The sequence below is a fragment of the Chelonoidis abingdonii genome, chromosome 25 (genome assembly GCF_003597395.2).
Source record: "Chelonoidis abingdonii isolate Lonesome George chromosome 25, CheloAbing_2.0, whole genome shotgun sequence".
NCBI classification, from domain to species: domain Eukaryota; kingdom Metazoa; phylum Chordata; order Testudines; family Testudinidae; genus Chelonoidis; species Chelonoidis abingdonii.
The window spans coordinates 973272-989748 of NC_133793.1; the positions used below are offsets into that span (position 1 = coordinate 973272).

At 45.2% G+C, this 16477-nt stretch overlaps 1 protein-coding gene across 1 annotated transcript in view; it reads left to right on the forward strand.

Moving 5' to 3' along the window:
• The window catches only part of INPP5B (inositol polyphosphate-5-phosphatase B), a 39867-nt gene extending 26450 nt beyond the window's left edge, over nt 1-13417 (forward strand). The window contains 14 exon segments of the mRNA XM_032796263.2: nt 108-222; nt 968-1084; nt 1932-2119; nt 3601-3712; nt 4797-4906; nt 7069-7204; nt 7921-8031; nt 8968-9130; nt 9307-9542; nt 10189-10302; nt 10765-10849; nt 12132-12259; nt 12512-12623; nt 13020-13417. Coding sequence (XP_032652154.2) covers nt 108-222; nt 968-1084; nt 1932-2119; nt 3601-3712; nt 4797-4906; nt 7069-7204; nt 7921-8031; nt 8968-9130; nt 9307-9542; nt 10189-10302; nt 10765-10849; nt 12132-12259; nt 12512-12623; nt 13020-13144 — 1852 coding nt within the window. The 3' untranslated portion in view covers nt 13145-13417.
• Nucleotides 13418-16477: the final 3060 nt, after the last annotated feature.

The window sequence follows — 16477 nt, forward strand, 5'->3', positions numbered from 1 at the left end:
TTCCAAAATCACGTTTAGTGCACAAAGTATAAATTATCTCTTCCCCGGCAAAAAAGGCTGGGAGAGTTAAAGCAAGTGAAATGAATGCATCCATGTGTTCCTACCAGCTTTCAGGAGCTTGATCTGAGTAAAGAAGCCTTCTTTTTCAATGACACACCGAAGGAGGAAGAATGGTTCAAAGTTGTAACTGATAGTCTTCACCCAGACGCCAAATATGCAAAGGTACATGTGGCTTGGGGGGGGAAGTTAGTTTTGAAACTTAAACCAGTTTCCAGTCAGACATCTTCTCGTGTTTGCTTTCCCCTGGTTTGTTTCCAGTGTGTCTGTCTTCTGTAGGTTTTTGCGGGGCCAGCAATGCTCAGTGTAGGTGGTATATAGCACTTTTATGCAAGGCTCCCAGACATGGTCACACCCTCCTGAGAACATTCCCATAAGCATTATTAGTGAGAGCTAAGGACATTTGTGCCTCACGCTCTGGGTTACAGAGGGGCATAATGGAGCAACTGGGCAAGTTGAGCTCCCTGCTCTGCTGAGAGGAGTGGATAGAAAGTGTCTTGGCACTTGTCAACCTCTGCTCAGCAGCACCACCAAGCAGTGAACTGTCCTGTTTAGGACTATTGCTTTAATTTTGTTTGAAGTTTGGTACCTGCTCCTTAAAATCCTTGCTCTGGCTTTTTCTTCTCACCTCCGATCCAGGCATGTACCTTCTTGGGGCTGCCCCTCCCCCAAGCAGTAATTTGGGGTATTGAGCTGCTTGCCCTGAGCAGGGCCAGTTACTCCTGTCCCGTGTTGTGCTGCTGGAGCACCTCTGTGTGCGCCATGTGTCAGGTGGGTGGCTCCCTGGAAGAACAGTGTTGGAGCATTAATATTTTTGTTGTTTATACTTTGAGCTCACGACAGGGTGGAGTAAGGTTTTCCCCTGAGATACAGTCCTGGCTATCGCAATGCCTTTGGTTTTCTCTTTCAGGTGAAGCTTGTACGACTTGTTGGGATGATGCTGCTGTTATATGTGAAGGCAGACCATGCTCTGAATATCTCTGAGGTGGAAGCTGAGACAGTGGGGACTGGAATCATGGGGAGAATGGTAGGAATGCAGTGTGTGCATGGGCAGGCGATGAGAGGTTGTCTTTGGGAGGGCCCTTAATACCTCTTCCCCTGACCCTGAGTCACTATGAGTGTTCCTGCAGCTAAAGGAGGCCTGGATGCCTCTGTCTCTCAGGGAGACACAGGGTGCTCTCAGGGCATGTAAGAGTGATGCAGAATCTCGCCTTTGGTACCTGCCTGATTGCATGTAGTGCTGGGCTGACTCTCAAGAGTTTGAAATCGGCATGGAAGCCAGGCTGGGTTGTATGCATCTGCTCAGAAGAACAGAGTTCCTCGGGTAGATTTCATAAGCTTTTTGAAGATGATGTGGACCACCTCTTTGCCCTTGGAACCTACCCTCCGGTAATCCCCCAGATGCTGCATGGTGAGGGCAGTTCTGAGCATGGCCCAAAGCTGCCTCTTTGTCTTACAAAATATTCTTTATGGTTTGTGTTAAAAGAACCAGTTAGTTACTTGGCAGTTTTAATTACTTGCCAAAGCAGCCAACCTGCTTACTCTTAATGGTATAATCTGCTGTCATATGAGCCGTGTCCTGAATTGCAAATCGAATTCCGTGCACCCTCCTGCTCTGCTTTGCTGCTGTTTGCATGGTGTACTATGCTAATACTTGCTGTCCCTCCCACAATGATGGAAGGGCATGGGCTGGCTCACTCTCTGAGGTTTGTGTGTATTCTCCTTTGGGTTTTGAGCCTTTTTCTCTCCCCTGGAGCCAGAGTGACTGTGCCAAAATCCTCCGGGTTGTCTAAACTGAGGTAACAGTAGTGGACATTAGTTCACCTACAGTCCCAGGAAAACTCACAACCAGTCTCTCTCTTCCTTCCTACTAGGGTAACAAAGGTGGAGTTGCTATTCGGTTCAAGTTCCACAACACCAGCGTGTGCATTGTGAACTCTCACCTCGCAGCTCATACAGAGGAATACGAGCGGAGGAACCAGGACTTCAAAGACATCTGCTCTCGGATGCAGTTCTGCCAGTCAGATCCAAACTTGCCACCCATTACTATAAACAAACATGAGTATGTTTCCAAGGTGTACATCCATCGAATCACTGCAGTTCACTGCTTGGCCTCTGGCTTTGATGGGACAAGTGATGGGCTTTATCAGGGTGGCTGGCTATACTTTCTGGTGTAAGCAATTCCCTGGCAGGAGCTTGAGAGGTGTGGTCGAGTAGTCTGAGAACAGGCCATGGAGCCAGGAACTTGTCAGTTCTAGTTCTAGCTTTGAAAACGGCTCCCTGTCACTGTCTCGCTTTCCCCATTTGTAAAATGGGGTGAATACATACTTCCCTCCCCAGGGGGCTGTGAGGCTGTTTTTTTTCATAGTGTGTTGGAAGATTAAAAGTACTATCAAAGTACTAAGGACTGCTCTTGTCTGCAGCTGTGTCTCTTTTAGATCCATCCCAAAAGTAAGTTGTAAGTAAATATCTTGCCTAGTGCATTGTCTGTCTTGCAGTAACTAATTAGCATTCATGTAGGGCTTTCCTTCCATAGATGTGATAGCACTTTGAGGGTAGGTCAAAATCATTACCCTAGTTTTATGAATGGGCGAAACTGAGGCACAGGACAACAGTGACTTGTCCAAGGTCACATAATGAGTAAGTGGAAGAGCTGGGAATAGTATTTGGGCCACCTGGCTCCCAGTCCTTCACAGTCTCTCATGCACACATGCCCCTTTTCTAAATACAGATCAATGAAATTGCCTTGGAATGTTAAAGGAGATTAAAACTCAGATTTCTTGGCATCCTGGCTCAACAGGAGCTGGAAGGTGGCAGTTGGGTGGTGGGACTGTCTGGGCAGGAAGTGGTTGCTGTGCCTCTGCTATAGTGGCCTGTCAAACCTAGCCCCCGACTTCTTTCCTTTATGCTAGTGAACCTTGGGAAACTTGTCCTTGATGAAATACCCCATTCTAGGGAGTGAGGATGAAGCTAACATGCCGGATTGGCTCTTGGAAGCTCCAGACACATTAATTTACTGCGCACTGTGCCTTGCTAAATGGCCCAGTAATATGGAGGCATGTTTCCTTCACGAGTTCTGAGTTTCCTTTATGTGCTTGTATCACGGCAGTGTTGGTAATTAAGTCTGCAGACAGAGCTAGATGCTAGGTTAGCCCTGCTAGCATGGAGATACTGCAGAACTGTGCTTGGGATTAACTGGTTCCTAAACAGTTCAGCGCAGAGAGCACTGTACCATTGGTATATTGCTGCACATGCTAATGATGTGCAGCTGAATTTCTGCAGAGTTGCCTGGGGCAGCAGTCTGTGGCTTGCTCAACCCTCCCTTGCTCAGGAAGCTGTGGTTTCATCAGGCTTCCTCTTCACATGTGGCTGAGGCTGCCTGGTTCTGAGCACTGTCAGCAGGGTGAGATACAGGTGCTGTGTGGGGGCACGGCAGCTGGGGCACACCTGTCGGAGACAGAGAAGCCCTTCTGGCTGCTTGTAGAGTCTACAATAGCTGACTCTGTCAAACAGGGATTTCACCCTTGTGTGCTGTCCTTACAGTGTCATCCTGTGGCTCGGGGACCTCAACTACAGGTTAGAGCCGCTGGGGTTGGAAAAGGTGAAGAGGCACATTGAAAAGGAGGAGTTTCAAGATCTTTATCAATATGACCAGGTACAGATGTGTCCTCCCAGAGGACAGGTGGGCCCAACATCCTATGCTCCTAGGAAAATGATTCCTCTTTAGTGGGAGACTTATGAAACTCTTGTTTGCTCTGAAAATCACCTGCACACTGGCCCTGACAGCATAGCTAACCCTGGCTTTCGGGGTTCGCAGCACCAACATGCATTAGAAGCTGCTTTTGGGTTGGTTGGTTTGATGTCCGTGGAATGATCTGAAATGGCTGCTGTCCTTGTACATAAGAGTTTGAGCCAGGAGCAGCGGTCCCTCCTGTGGCTCCATTGGCCTCAGCATGCACTTCGTACTCCAGGTCACAATCTATCCACCTTCTTAATAGCTGGTTGTGGGGCAGGGCACTACAGCCTGGCAGGAGCAGGTCAGCCCATTGAGGTATTGGATATAAGGGCTGCTCAGAGAGTTAGGTAGCATTGCTTAGGTGAGTGTGAAAGCTACGCAGCTAATCAGTTACGCGTCCCTTGATTTGCTTGTCCAATGTGGTTCTCATGAAGGTTAATGTGGGTGCCCAGCTCCTCCTCCTCTGAAGGGTGGGCGTAGGTGTGTCTGTGCCCATAAATACCTGGGTTCCGTCTCTCACCTAGAAAAAACATAAGCAGAGAAATGCTAATCTCCTAGTACTACAGTGAGGCCTACGATACATGAATCAGCAAGACATTTGTGTATGTATATGCATTTTCACAATGGGTTTGATACAGGAATCTGTGGGTGAAAATTCTCTCTGGTCTGTGTTATGCAGAAGGTCAGACTAGATGGTCATAATAGTCCCTCCTGGGCAGGAAATGTAAGACTCTGCATAATATACTACTATCACACTTCAAAAGTTCTAATATTAGAAAAATCTGCCATTTCCATTCCTGTGTCTATGGAGATTTCCTTTGGAAATGGCAGCACAAATGTTAGATTGTGTGTGCGCAGATGGGAGATGTGTGTATCTGTGCACATACATGCACACACTTTTATCACTTTCCCAGAGTATGGTGCCCTTTTCCCCACTCGGGACTCGAGAAGGACTTGTTTAAACAATTTAAGTTTTCATCTGTTTGGCTTTTTTCCCTACTAGTTGAAGAAGCAGATGGACGCGAAGGCTGTCTTTGATGGCTTTACAGAGGGAAAGATTACCTTCCAGCCAACCTACAAATATGACACTGGCTGTGATGACTGGGACACTAGGTATGCCATGTGTACAACCTCAGCCGTCATGTCATTCATGTCTATTAGCTCCTGTATGCATTGTTTAAGGCAGTAAAAACAAGTCTACACGAGCTTTTAGATCTAACAGACCTAAAGAAGTTAAAGAATTTCTGATTTTTTTTTTTCCAAATGCTTGTACAGATTTATATTCCACTTTTGGGGTGTGTATGTGTGTCCAGCACACTTGGGCTGGAGACTTTTGGTCAGTGATACCCATTACTACTGGTGCTTATACCTGAGGGTGTAAAGATTAGGGGCCTCCCCATGATCTTGCAGTTCCTTTTGTCTTCCTGTAGCTACCAGTTGGAGCTTGCGGTCATGCCTCACAGCTTACTGTTATCAGCATAGCCTCTTGCTCTCTCTTTCACTTGCCACTTAAGACAGCTTTCTTAGCCTCATTAACATCTGCTAGGAGAGGAGCTGCAGGCTCTGATGGCAGGACTTCCGCGTATGGTTTTCTGTAAAGATAAAGTTTCATGAAGGCCTCATCTGAAATTGAAGTGGTGTCAGATTTTCATTTAAATCAAATAATAAATCTACTGATGTTCTTTCTGAAACTGCCCGCTCATGAGGAGGAGAAGAGGTACAGGCATTGGACATTTGCAGAGCGCTCTTGTCTTATATTGACAGAACAAAGCTGTGTAGCTCCTATCTAAGTCTTTGTGGCTCACACTGAACAGATGTGAGGACAAGCTCTTTCAGCGCAAAGATCTTCTCATGCATCAGGATTTGTTATGACTTAGCAAATGTGACATCTCCTGCAAGAATTACCGCACGTTCTACCAGGGCTTGGGCTACCTCGGAGGCTTTCCTGAGGAAAGGTTCCAGTCGTGGATGCTTGCAGAGCCACTGCATGGTCCTCCGTACGTGTGTTTGCTCACAGTTATGCCATCATCAAAGCATCCAGAGCTAATGCAAACTTTGGAAAAAAGTCTGTTGCTGTTTCAGTTGACTCCGAGTCTCCACCACTAAAGGGGCATTGCCTAGGTATTACCTAAAATGGAATATACATGGGTATAAGCATGTGAAGAAGGAACAATTACTTACCTGTACAGTAGCTGTGGTTTTTCAAGGTATGCTTTACAAATATATATTCTGTGACCCTTGTCTAATCCCTGCTGCTTCAGATAACAGCAAGATTCCGGTGCAAAAGAATGGGTGAGCTGCCCCACCCTGCCCTTCATGCATTCTTTTGAAGATTCGAGGATACTCAAGGTATGTGCATCATCCCAGTGGGTACTGGTGACCAAAAGTCTCTGGCTGGAGTGGTCCGGGCATGCACACACCCTAAAGTGGAATGCTTGTACACAGTCTCGAAGAACCACAGTTACTGTACAAGAGAGTAACTGTTTCTTTGAGTCCAGTGCCAAGGTAAATCCTTGGACACATTTAGGAAGACTGGGAATCCCATCACTAGGTTTGTGGGCACTTGTTCTGCCCCCTCTACTCTGACTCTGATGTTTGCTGGATTTTTCCTACCCCCTGCCAGGAATAAACACTTTGATCTCCTTAGTTTTGAAGCTTCTTCCAATGCATCACTTTCTTCCTTTTCAAACAGAATTTTGGAGATCTTTTATTTGCTGATGCCCAGTAGAATCCTGCCTGGCTTGGCTTGACTTGTCACACAGAGTGCTTTCTTACTGCGGATACCTACACGCATCCCCCAAAAGACTGCTGGATGCATATGTTCTTCATATATGTTCTGGCTGGATTGTAGATTCTGGCTGCAAGAGTCAGAATGTTTGATTCTGCTCAATGATGTTAAAGGAGAAATGTTAAGAGGAAAACTTAATTTTAAAACTGGGAGCTTTCTTGCTTTTTCCAAAGTCCCTCCAATCTGAAGCAATTCAGGATAGTCTGTAAATGCTGCTTCTCATATAATGTCGAGGGGGGGAAAAACTTACTCCCCTTAACAAGAACAAAGGTGGCTGATGGTACAGAAATACGTAGACAGACAAACCCACCCTCTGCAGCTTTGCACTGAGATTGTTTGGAAACAAGCTGCAGGTCCTGGTAGAGCACTGGCTAAACCTCTGCCACTGGAGAGATGCCTGTTCCTGTCAAAGTTCTAATCTGCCTTGCGCTGTTACTCCCCCTAGACTGTCTTCTGGGAAAGCTTTAATTGTGGCTTCCTGTTTTAGTGAGAAGTGTCGTGCCCCAGCATGGTGTGATCGGATCCTCTGGAAAGGGAAGAATATTTCTCAGCTGAGCTATCGCAGCCACATGGCTTTGAAAAACAGTGACCATAAGCCAGTGAGCTCCGTTTTTGACATTGGGGTAGGTGCACCATTATTCATAGTAGTAACAATGCTAACCCTCTCCCTAAGGCAGTCACAGCGGCCAGCCATACTGATTCTTTCTCTTCTCTTATAAGCTATTGCTCTGTGTTTGTGCTTCCTATAGCTTGGCCCTGATAACAATGCCCTGAGATGGGACCATTGTTCTCAGTAACACGCAGGTGCGACTGAGCCTGTTGCTCCTGGCAAGATGCAGGTGAGCTCATCCATGAGCAGAAATAGGTAGTTGTTCATGAATATCTCCTTATGCTTTGTTTCCTCCTTTTTATCTTTTTCCCTGGAAACTTGCAGCATTTACATCAGCAGACAGGAGTGTAATTCGCTGCCAGACTTGAACAAACCAATCCCAATGCAGGCTGGCTGACTTTATCTGGTAGATAGAGGAGCCTTCCACAAAGCCACAAGCCTGCCCAGCAGTGGGCAAATGTTGGGTCAGAGACACTAGCCCATTTTGTTCATATTAGACCATGAAGGCGTGCTTTCCGGCATTGTATGCATTCTCTGGTAAAGGCTGGAAACTGGTTCCATTTTAACTTGCTTTTGGTAATAAATCTGCAGTAATTTTCCATGTGTTTTACCTGTGCTTCTATATTCCAGCCTTCTTTAAAATCAGGTTGCTCCATATGTTTCAGACTGTTACAATTCTCCTGCAGAGACACAGTAAATGCCCATTGGTGAGGTGTCTCCCCCTTTCAGGTGAAGGTTGTGAATGAGGAGCTGTACCGAAAAGCCTTTGAGGAAATAGTGCGCTCATTGGATAAAATGGAGAATGCCAGCATCCCATCAGTGATCCTTTCCCAGAGGGAGGTAGGACATATTCCCATACTTCCCCTCCCAGGGCCATCAGTTCAAGGGAGAAATGAATCCTAGAACCAAGAGGTAGTCCAGTGTAATTGTTAGCACTGGGAGCTGCGAGTCAGGACTTGTAGGGGCTATTCCTGGGAAGTTTAATAGAGGAATAAGCATGGAACTGGCGGTCAGGAGCTCTGTAGTTCTATTCCTGGGTTTGCTGCAGAGTCATGGTGAGGCCCAAAGCAAGTCACTATCCCGTTCAGCCTCCCTTTGCCCCTCTGTGAATGAGAATCCTGACCCAGGCCTGCTAAAAGGCCCTGGGATCCAGGATGTAAAGGAGTTGGTACCAGTGAGTGCAGAGTAGAATGCTCACTATTTGTATAGTGAATTACAAAATTCTGCTGCTTGCACAGATGTTCCATAGCTGCCGGGAACAGGTACTTTCCATTCAAAAACCCAAACAGTCACCACCACCCTGCACTACCCAACTGGGGCACGGAGAGAATAACTGTATCCCTCACTTTAACTTGTTTTTAAAAACAAAAAACCTAATAAACCCCAAACTAGTGAGACCTCTGGAGAAGGTGATTGTATGAATGTCTCTGCTTGGAGTGCCGGATACCAGAAAATCTATTCAAATGGAGGATTTAAGGTCCCCTGTGTAGCTCTAGCTTCAGTGGAGTTACGCCAGCAATGAATTTGTCCCACAAGGCTGATTGGTGCACATGACCTGGGTTCCTGAGAAACACACAGCTTGGGCTGGTCACAGTTAACATCGGGAGCTAGGTATTTAATGTTCAGGCATGGCCGATAGCTCATTAACTAATGATTAAGTAGCTGAGACACATGAGTGTTCTAGCGGAAGACCTTTCCCTGCTCTTTGAGGAAGTTGCTGGCGGTGGGCGGTGATGGAGAAGCAAGAGGTGATGACGCTGCAATATTTGTTCCTAGTTCTTCTTCAAGGATGTGAAGTACATGCAGCTGCAGGTGGAGACCTTTACTATCCGTAATGGACAAGTGCCTTGCCAGTTTGAATTCATCAACAAACTGGATGAAGATGACTACTGCAAAGAGTGGCTGATTGCCAACCCCAGTAAGGGCTTTCTGTTACCAGGTGACTGACTCTTCCAGAAGATTCTGCTTCTAACTACTCATCCCATATTAATAAACCAGTGTCTTGCTTGTTTCTGTTTGGAGTCTGTCCTGGCCCCTGTATTAATCTGCCATTTGCTAGGACTTGTCAGTTTCATGACTGTATTTACTGAGCGTATATTTATTTTCTTCCTGCAGATTCTGAAATGACTATTGAATTGGAACTGTTTGTTAATAAATCAACAGCTACACGTTTGAACTCCGGAGAAGAGAAACTCGAAGACATTCTGATTTTGCACCTTGACAGGGGGAAGGATTATTTCCTGTCTGTGTTGGGAAATTACCTGCCCAGCTGCTTTGGGTCTCCGATCCAGACACTGTGTTACATGAGAGAACCTATTCGGGACATGTCAGCAGAGTCCATTCGAGAACTGGTAGGTTAGTGAGGGAGCTGAAGATCTTTGGGAAGCATGCCTTTCCAAGCCCAGTAGAACCCCCACTCAGTGCCAGGCTATTAAAACCTCCAGTTGCCCCCGTGTCTCATAGTGTTAATGGACATTCTCCCAGTTTCCTTTTATTGCTATTATGGGGTTTATCTCCAATAATCACGTTGACACCACCTATTCCCTTAATCCCAGAAGGGGCTGGCTTGGTTGATGCAACTTCTGTTCTCTAATGCAGTGTACCCGGACTCTTTGAGCTAACTGAGTTCCATGCAGAATGTTAAAAAAATGAGATTCTATCTGCTCTTGTCTGGTGTTAAAGATCCCATGGCACTTTTCCTATGAGTAGAGATCTACCTCAGTGTCAGGGGCCTTCTCCTGATTGGTGTGCATTGGATGCCCATTTGTTATTTCATTTAGGGGGTGCCATACTGGAAATGTGTGTTTTGTGTGTGTATGTGAAGCAGTTTACCATCCTTTCAGGTGGGGGTACCGTACTGTGTGTGCTGTATTAGTCTATACTCAGACCAGTTGGTGAGGCTGCCCTACTCTGTAATGTTCCTTAACTCTGACTCCCCTGTCTCTCACTCTCAGTGCTTTGCAGACTTCAGTAAGAGTCTGGCTTGCTCCTTTGCAGACCCTGCTGCCGCTACAGATGAGTGATGACATTTTTCGGGATGAGAAGCCCCTGGACATCCCCAAAGAGCTGTGGATGATGGTGGATCATCTGTACCGCAATGCTTCCCAGCAGGTAGGCAGTGTCTGTATTTGAGAAACCGCCCTTTGTCCTGCCGGACACTTAGCTGAGTTTTGAAGAGCATCATGGAAATTAACAGCTTTTGTTGATGCTAGCAGTGTGGACACTAGCCAGAAGTGGGAAGAGTCCCTTCTAGCAAGTGTAAGGAGACTCGTGTGACAAGAGGCACGAGCCCCTTGAATGCACTGAGAGTGAAGGAGACTGGCTTTGTGTAAAGACCCAAGTAACGCATGTCAGCAGCTGTCTTCCTTTGCTTTGAAAAACAGTAACCTGGACTAGAGCGGCTGACAATGTGGTGCCTACTGATATGCACCAGTCTAGAGAGACTTTCATGGCACCTTGTACACCGATTGTGGGGGCTCTGGGTAAAGTATGGGTCACACATGGCTACAGTAAATAGCATTATTCTGTTTGTTTCCCTCTCTGACTCCAGCATCTGTGATTTTTCTGTTGCAGGAAGATCTGTTTCAGCAGCCAGGCCTAAGATCTGAATTTGAGCAGATCCGAGACTGCTTGGATACAGCAATGCTTGATACACTCCGTATCCTTTGGAACTAATGTTCAGTGAGGCTGATTTGTGTATCCTGTGCTGGAACCACTTTATACTTGGAGCCTGAAGCAGCCCTAGGTGCTCCATTACATTGTATTGTCCCTTGAACTTCCTTTAGCACTGATTTGTATCAAGTCACAATGTGTCTACCAGGGCTTTGCTAAATGGACCGATGGTCAGTGCAGGATGACCAAGCTTGCTTGGGGCCACCCCAATACTGGAGTGAATTCCTTCAGGAATTAAGGCCCATCCTAAACCTTCCCACCTTGCTCAAAGTGCAAGGCATGCTTCTTTGACCTTGTCTTCTCTAACATAAACATATAGCAATATGTGTATTTATAAAGTCTGTGAGTCTATAAAACACTCCACTGTGCACACATCTTCCCCTGAGGAAAGGAGGAGAGAACAAACACATGACAGAAGTTAGTCACGTTGCTTAATATACTTCTGGAAGGTGTTCAGATCCTAGAGAGACTAGCATGGTGTAAGAACATGTGTAGAATAGAATAGTGACTGGTACTGGGACCACCTGTCATTTGTTTGCTGTGTGAAATCAGTCAGGATAGTACAAACACTACCAGTAGAGCCCTGAAAATCTGTGGGTATCCGCTTTATAGCTGTGGACCACTTTCACGGATGATAGCGCGGATGCAGATACAAATTTTGTATCCACACAGGGCTCTGACAGTAAGAGCTGGGCAGGCAGTTATGAGGAACAGCAGCGCAGACCCTCCACCTACTCTGGGAAGGAGGCCTGGGGGTTAAGAACACAGGCTGGGGGCTGCTCGGGCTCCCCGCCCAGGGCAGGTGGAGGGTTCATCGTGGCTGGCCGCCTGGCCAGAGCCGGACAGCCACGCTGGCTGCTGTGGGGAGCCTGGGTCCCTCCACCTGCCCTGGGCGGGGGGCCTGAGCAGCCCACTGCTTGTGTCCCTGAATCCCAGGCCTTCTTCCCAAGGCAGGTGGAGGGTCCGCGACTTCGCGTGGGCTCCCCCCAGCAGCCCATGCGGTCTCCCTGACCAGGCTTTGGCAGGGGGGTGCCTTGGAGCCTCAGCTCGGCCATGGTGGGGAGAGCCCTGCAAATCCATGGATATCCACAGACAATTTTTGAGGATTGGATGCGGATACACATTTTTGTATCTGCACAGGGCTCCATCTGCCAGCTATGAACATGTTCGGGAGTTGTGGTGAGACCTCACCAATGATTAAAGGTTCAGCCGAGATGCTAACAAACCAGATCACTACACTACCTTTTCTTTAACCATCATCGGATCAGTCGGCAGCAACCATTCAGTAGCTGAAGCCCTGTTGTTGTTCCTGGAAAGCCTGCCAGAGCCTGTTATCTGCTACAGCCTCTACAACAACTGCTTGCATTGTGCCAACAATTACACGTTGAGCCGTCAGGTAATGCAGGCACTGCTGCAGAGAGTTAACATAATGCCTTAAATGAACATGGAATTTGAGTGTTCTGTGCCATGCAGATAACGGGCTCAAACCCCAACAAGCTTATAGTCTCATGGCTCTAGAAGGTACCTAGCACTGGGGCTCCTGGTTTTAATTATGTATCATTAAGGCTTGTGTAATTGTATTGATGCTTTGAGCTTCTAGCCATTCTCTTGGTGATTTTTCACAGTAAAGTTCTTACTTTCTTTCCAGGTTGTCTCCATGCTGCCCATGTGCCATAGAAATGTGTTTAACTATCTGATGGCATTTTTACGGGAACTACTGAAAAATTCAGGGAAAAACCACTTGGATGTGAATATTCTCGGTAAGGTGAACAAAGTGACCAGTCTGCTTGGTGGGGACTTGTAATAGCTCATATAACAAGCCATGTGTTTCTCTGAAATGACTGCATTAGTGAGCCCTTGCTATCTGCTCTTTCTGGTATCTGGTATGTAACCTGGCAGGAGTCAGATTTCGGCCAGAAAAGCAGAAAATAAGGCATTGTTACACCAAAAAACACCCTCTCTTGGCATGAACGTTAAAAAGTGCTGCTGAAAAAAGGAAAAATTGTGATGGCCAACTTTGCACTACCGCTCCTCCTCCTCCTCCTCCTCCTCCCACCCATCCCCAAGTGAAATCCAACTGCGCCACAGTTTTCTTTTGGGAGGAATTATCATTGACATCTGGCTATTGACTGGCTTTTATTGTGTCTTTCATGCAGCTAGTATATTTGGTGGCTTGTTGCTGCGACCTCCTCCCCGACATTCTACGCCTGATGTAACTGAGAAGAGGAAGGCTCAGCAATTCATCGAGCAGTTCCTCTTGAGAGAAGGCAACTTCCCATGAATTCTAGATGCAGCTAATTTGTTTTTTAGATAAAGCTATTAAGTTACTGTAAAAATATTTTTGTACCGAGCGTAGCACCTTCAGAATGTTACAGTATTTTATTCAGAGTACAATCTGTTGATATTAAATACAGATCAGACATGTAGAACCAGTTGTCACTGTATTAAGTTGTAAAGAATATTGAATTTCAAAAAAAGTTTTATAAGACACAGAGCACTGACATTTTATACTGTATTTTAATTATTTAACTTGTATTAAAATCTCAATTTTAAAGTTCCTTTTATTTAAAATAACAATAGTCATCTTAGTGCACTTTCCCAGCCTGCCTTTCAGCCTGTTTCCCTGTTGACTGGTCTGGGTGTTTTGGTCTGTTCATTTTAATTAAATCTCATCCCTTTAAAAGCATGAAGCAGAGTGAGAAATGAGCCACAGAACAAGAATTCCCAGGTCTCTTGCTAACATTGCATAAACTGATCAGTAGACTGCAGGGAAGAGCCTTGCTTAGGGTTTGTTTAGCGCTCACGCAAACAGGTGAATGAAAAGAAATTTAACAATTCTATACCTAGATGAAGAGACTGTGAAAATGCTATTATCCAGACTTATGTAGATCAGCTCATTTGCTTAAGATGATTGCTATTTGTTTTCAGGGCAGTGACTGATAGCCAGCATAATGTGAGATGATTCAGTGCTAATTAAGAATATTGGGTCAATGAAAATACTGAGATGAAATTACAGTACTGATGAATTTTGTTGTTTAGCGTTGCAAATTCCAGTTTAAACATATTCCATCATATTGTACAGAGCAGCAACTTTTTCTATCTTCAATTATATTTTGATGCTATAATCCTGTTAACAATAGCTACAATGAGTCTTTGTCCCACTTCTTCCTCTCTGGATAGAGCTGCAGCCTGTGGTCTGTCACTTGGCTTCCTGGTTTTGGGGGTTAAAGTGGTATGTCTTACTTCCTTCCCCTCCTAGATACCATTTCCTTTTCTCTGTTTTTAATTTGAGGAATTCCTGGTCTTTTACACCTGTGTCTCCATCAATCTCTTCAACAGTTAGGAGGAAAAACCTTCCCCCTCACCTGTCTAGTTCCACTAAACCAATGGTTCTCAACCCATGGGCTGCTTGCGGCCCAATCAGCACACAGCTGCAGCCCATGTGACATCCTCAGGGCCTTATAGGTAGTGTGCATATATATATATATTGTGTGGATGTGGCCCACGTAACACACAGAGAGCTGCATATGTGGCTCACAATGGTAAATAGGTTGAGAACCACTGCACTAAAGCATAAGAGGCCAAATTCATCATTTAACAATTTCAGTAGCACTGTACCAGTTTATGCCAGTGGTGAATTTGGCCTAATGATTTTAGTAAGATAGCATGTGGCTGCACAAAATTATTCATTTGCACAACATATCAATTGTATTTTATTACTGTTTTTTTTAATTTACCATATTCCCCAAAACCATTATCTTTAACCAGCAAATTGTAGGTTGCAGCTTTTTAAGGAGCAATTATCTGTTGCAAAGTAATGACTAATTATATAAAAAAAAAAAAGTCAAATCGTGAAAAACTCACTTCCTTTTAGGAATTTAAGGGACAGTGTCTCAACTGCTTCAGTCTTTTAAGTATAAAACTTCTGTTATTGTCAAGTCTATATATAGTAAATCAAAAGCCAAAAAATGATAATACAGGCGAGTTGCATCATACGCATATTTAATTTATGCGAATTCAACTATACGCGCTTAGCAAAAAAAAGAAAAACAAGATAGCTGTAAATAGTGCGGGTGATTCCACTCAATGAGCGTATGCCCCGGAGTGAGCGTGACATGGGAGATGTGAATTTGCTGTTCCCTCGGTCGGTCTCAGTTCTCACGTGTGTTTCGTAGTGTGAGCATCTCGCCGGGCTGAGTGTGATTCTAGTGTTTAAAGATATGTATTTTTTGTACAACATGGCCCCTAAACACAAGCCAACTACTTCATCTGGTGCTCAACCGAAGAAACAGTGATCTGTTCCAACACTGGAGGAAAAACTGTCTGTGTTGGACTTATTGAGAGAAGGTATGTCTGTCTCCAGCATGCCGCATAAATATGGCCACAACAAATCTAGCATCCATGCCATCAAGATTTGAGAGAGACAAATTAGTCAAGCTGTGGCATCAAGTGCTCCAATAACTGCTAAGGTGACGAGCCAGGTGCGTGATAAGACTTTGTGTTGCTGATTGTAGACAATGCTTTTGGCCACCCTGCGGCACTCCAGTTTGCACGTAACAATGTTGAAATTGTCTTTCTCCCCCAGTCTCCCCCCCCCCAATACCACCTCCATTCTCCAACCTCTCGACCAAGGCGTGATTCGCTATTTCAAGGCCACGTACACGAGGCTTACATTCTTACAGATACATAGCACTATGGATGCTGATCCCAATCTTAATGTGATGGACTGTTGGAAGTCCTTCAACATTGCCGATTGCATCACTTATATTAAACAGGCAATGGATACAATCAAGCCTGAAACAGTCAATTCACAATGTTGGTGAAACCTATGGAAAGAATGTGTGAATGATTTTAAGGGTTTCCTGACCATTGACAAAAGTGAAACCCATTGTTCACGTGGCCAGGCAAGTGGGTGGTGATGGCTTTGTTAACTCCTTGAGGAAGAAATTGAAGAATTTAATTGAGAACCATAGAGAAATCTTGACTAACAAAGAGTTAGAGGAACTGATAAAATTGTCTATAGAAGACGAAGATGACGACGACGAACAAGAAGAGCTAGCAAGTTGGAATCTTCATAAATTTGCTGAAGTGTTACAAGCAGTGAAACACTTGAATGATTTAATTTCTGAATACGATCCGTCTGTGGAACGAAGCCTCAAAATCACATGTAGTATTATGGACGATTTGAGACTGTATCAAGATATGTTTGAGCAGCTCAAGAGACAACAGCGACAGCTGCCAATCACCACGCTTTTCAAGGAAAAACAGCCAGCAGCAGATAAGCCTGCACAATCAACTCCTCGAGCTGAACTAGAGCCAATCACTTTGTCTAAGACTCGGTCTCTGTCACCTCCATTTCCTGGATTGACATCAAGCCCTGACGACCCCGTGTAATTACCCCCTGTAATTAAAAATACAGCACTGTAAAATTATATTTTGCATATGTACTCTTGTATACTGTACATTACACATTATACATTTATACATGTTACTGTACAGGATTGTGTACACAACCACATCCAGTATACTGTAGTTTATGGGCAATTTAAGGGATTTTCAAGGGTAATTTTGACTATACGCGATTTATGCCTTATGCGCTGACTTCAGAACCTAA